The 1,863-nt window shown below is 39.7% G+C and overlaps 1 protein-coding gene across 1 annotated transcript in view; it reads right to left on the bottom strand.

The window, feature by feature from the left end:
* GFM2 (G elongation factor, mitochondrial 2) overlaps window positions 1–1,863 on the bottom strand; it is a 31,515-nt gene that overhangs the window by 9,665 nt on the left and 19,987 nt on the right. Inside the window, exon 15 of the mRNA XM_004678207.2 lies at window positions 1,349–1,425. Within this exon, the coding sequence (XP_004678264.1) occupies window positions 1,349–1,425 (77 nt within the window). The remainder of the gene's footprint in view (window positions 1–1,348; window positions 1,426–1,863) is intronic.

The raw sequence follows: 1,863 nt of genomic DNA, 5'->3' as shown, positions 1-1,863 counted from the left end.
CCCACTCTGTCTCTGGTGAAGCCTCTCACCGCCCCTGAGCCTCTGGCCTGTACCCCAGTTCTGTATGCACAAATAAATAAATCTTAAAAAAAGAAACAATTTCAGGTAGAAAAAACAACTGAGCAAAGCATGGTTTGCTACTGGGAAAGCAAGGTGGCCACTGCCTCTGCAGCTTGCTGGACAAAAGGAAAAGAAGTTTCAGGTGAGACGGGAGATCATACTGTGTAATGTCTTATGGGTCGTGGTGAAAAGTTTGGATTTGTACTGAGAAGCCACTGAAGAGTTTAAGTGGGACTGTATCATCTGATTATGTCTGCGGAAGTAAACCTAGAAGTGGACAACAAAAAAATTGTCTTCAGAAACACAGGTTATCAACTGGCAAAAGAAAGCTAAAATTCTTACATCGTGGACAGAGTCTAATATGATCACTCTATGATGGATTATTACAACCTTCCAGGAAATAATATTTCTGCATTACATATGCCATCTAAAGTGATACTTTCAATACAATTAACTTATACTACCCTTTCCATAAGAGATGTAAGAAGCTCTGTAGACAAAGTGAAGCTGAAAAGAGCTGAGCAGTCTTACTACATAAAATGTCCTCAGCTATATAAACTAAGTTCTCTAAACCAGCACTGTCCAAATGGGAGCAATCAGCCATCTAGACCAGCTTTCCCTCCTTATTCCATGAATTCCATGATAGTTGATTACAGTTGCTGTTGTTGTAGCTCTCAGGATTAAGCTTAATTACTATCTAATTTAGCCAGTTTGGGAAAAGAAAGTAGTATTTTTCTGAGTAAATTTATTCTTTTTAAAGGTAAATTTATAATATTTTAAAGGAAACTTCCCTAAAATCTTATATAAACTTTGCACTGCCTTCCAAAAAAAGATTCAGAATGAGTATCTATTCTTCTGTTGTGCTATAACTCACACCACACTTTTGCGCCTACTTTAGAACTCTATAGCCTTCTCCCACATTGTTAGAGGAGCGACAGTGGTAGTTACAACCTGTGTGTCGCTGTTACTAACAGCACCTGTGCATACTCCTCTTGGCATGCTGCTTCTACAAGCCCCGGCAAAAGAGGCTCAAGGCGCTTATTTCAGAATTTCAAAAAGGCTGTCCCTGAACATCAAGATATTGAGGAATAGCTTATATACATGAAGTGTAATTATAGTAAGGAATTAAGGAGAATTTGTCTATTTAGCTTGAGAAGCACTATAATAGTCAGAAATTGATTTCATAAGAACCAAAACAGAGCTGTTTCAGGCAACGTTTCAGATTTACGTGAGCACACACACACACTATTATCGAAAGACTTCTGCAATTAGGTAGTAATACACCTACCTGTCCAGAGTCAGGATCTAGCTTCACTTTCAAACTGGGATCTTCACGCTGAAGGCATTTCAATGCATGATCCAAATCTAGAGAATAAAACTTATCTTTACATTTCATTTTTTATATAATACACCCTATCTTCTAGTGGAAAATAGGTGAATAGGCAAATAAATTTTGAAAAGAAAATCTCAAATAGCCATAAAAGCTTTGTAGAGAATTTATCAAGGTGATAAAATAGTGACGGGATAACCTGACATTATGTAACCTGGAAAGGCCTCTTCAGGATGATTTTAGGCGAAGATGCAAGCAAATAAAATAACCCTGTAAGCAACATGCTAAAGAAACAGAATTTCGGCCCTCCCTGGTGGCGCAGAGGGTTAAAGCACAGCAAAAGAAGCTAAAGCCACCTCAGCATTGAGTTCGATCCGCGCCTGCCCCGGAGGTGACCACATGGCGCGGCAGACCTCTCCTGGCCCGCCCGCTGCTCCCCTCAGCAGTGTACTTCATCAATCTGCCTGTTCTGC

Source organism: Condylura cristata, unplaced genomic scaffold (assembly GCF_000260355.1).
Source record: "Condylura cristata isolate star-nosed mole 26May11 unplaced genomic scaffold, ConCri1.0 scaffold00007, whole genome shotgun sequence".
NCBI lineage: Eukaryota > Metazoa > Chordata > Mammalia > Eulipotyphla > Talpidae > Condylura > Condylura cristata.
The sequence above is the reverse complement of the archived record's forward strand: the minus strand, read 5'-3'. Positions and strand labels throughout refer to the sequence as shown.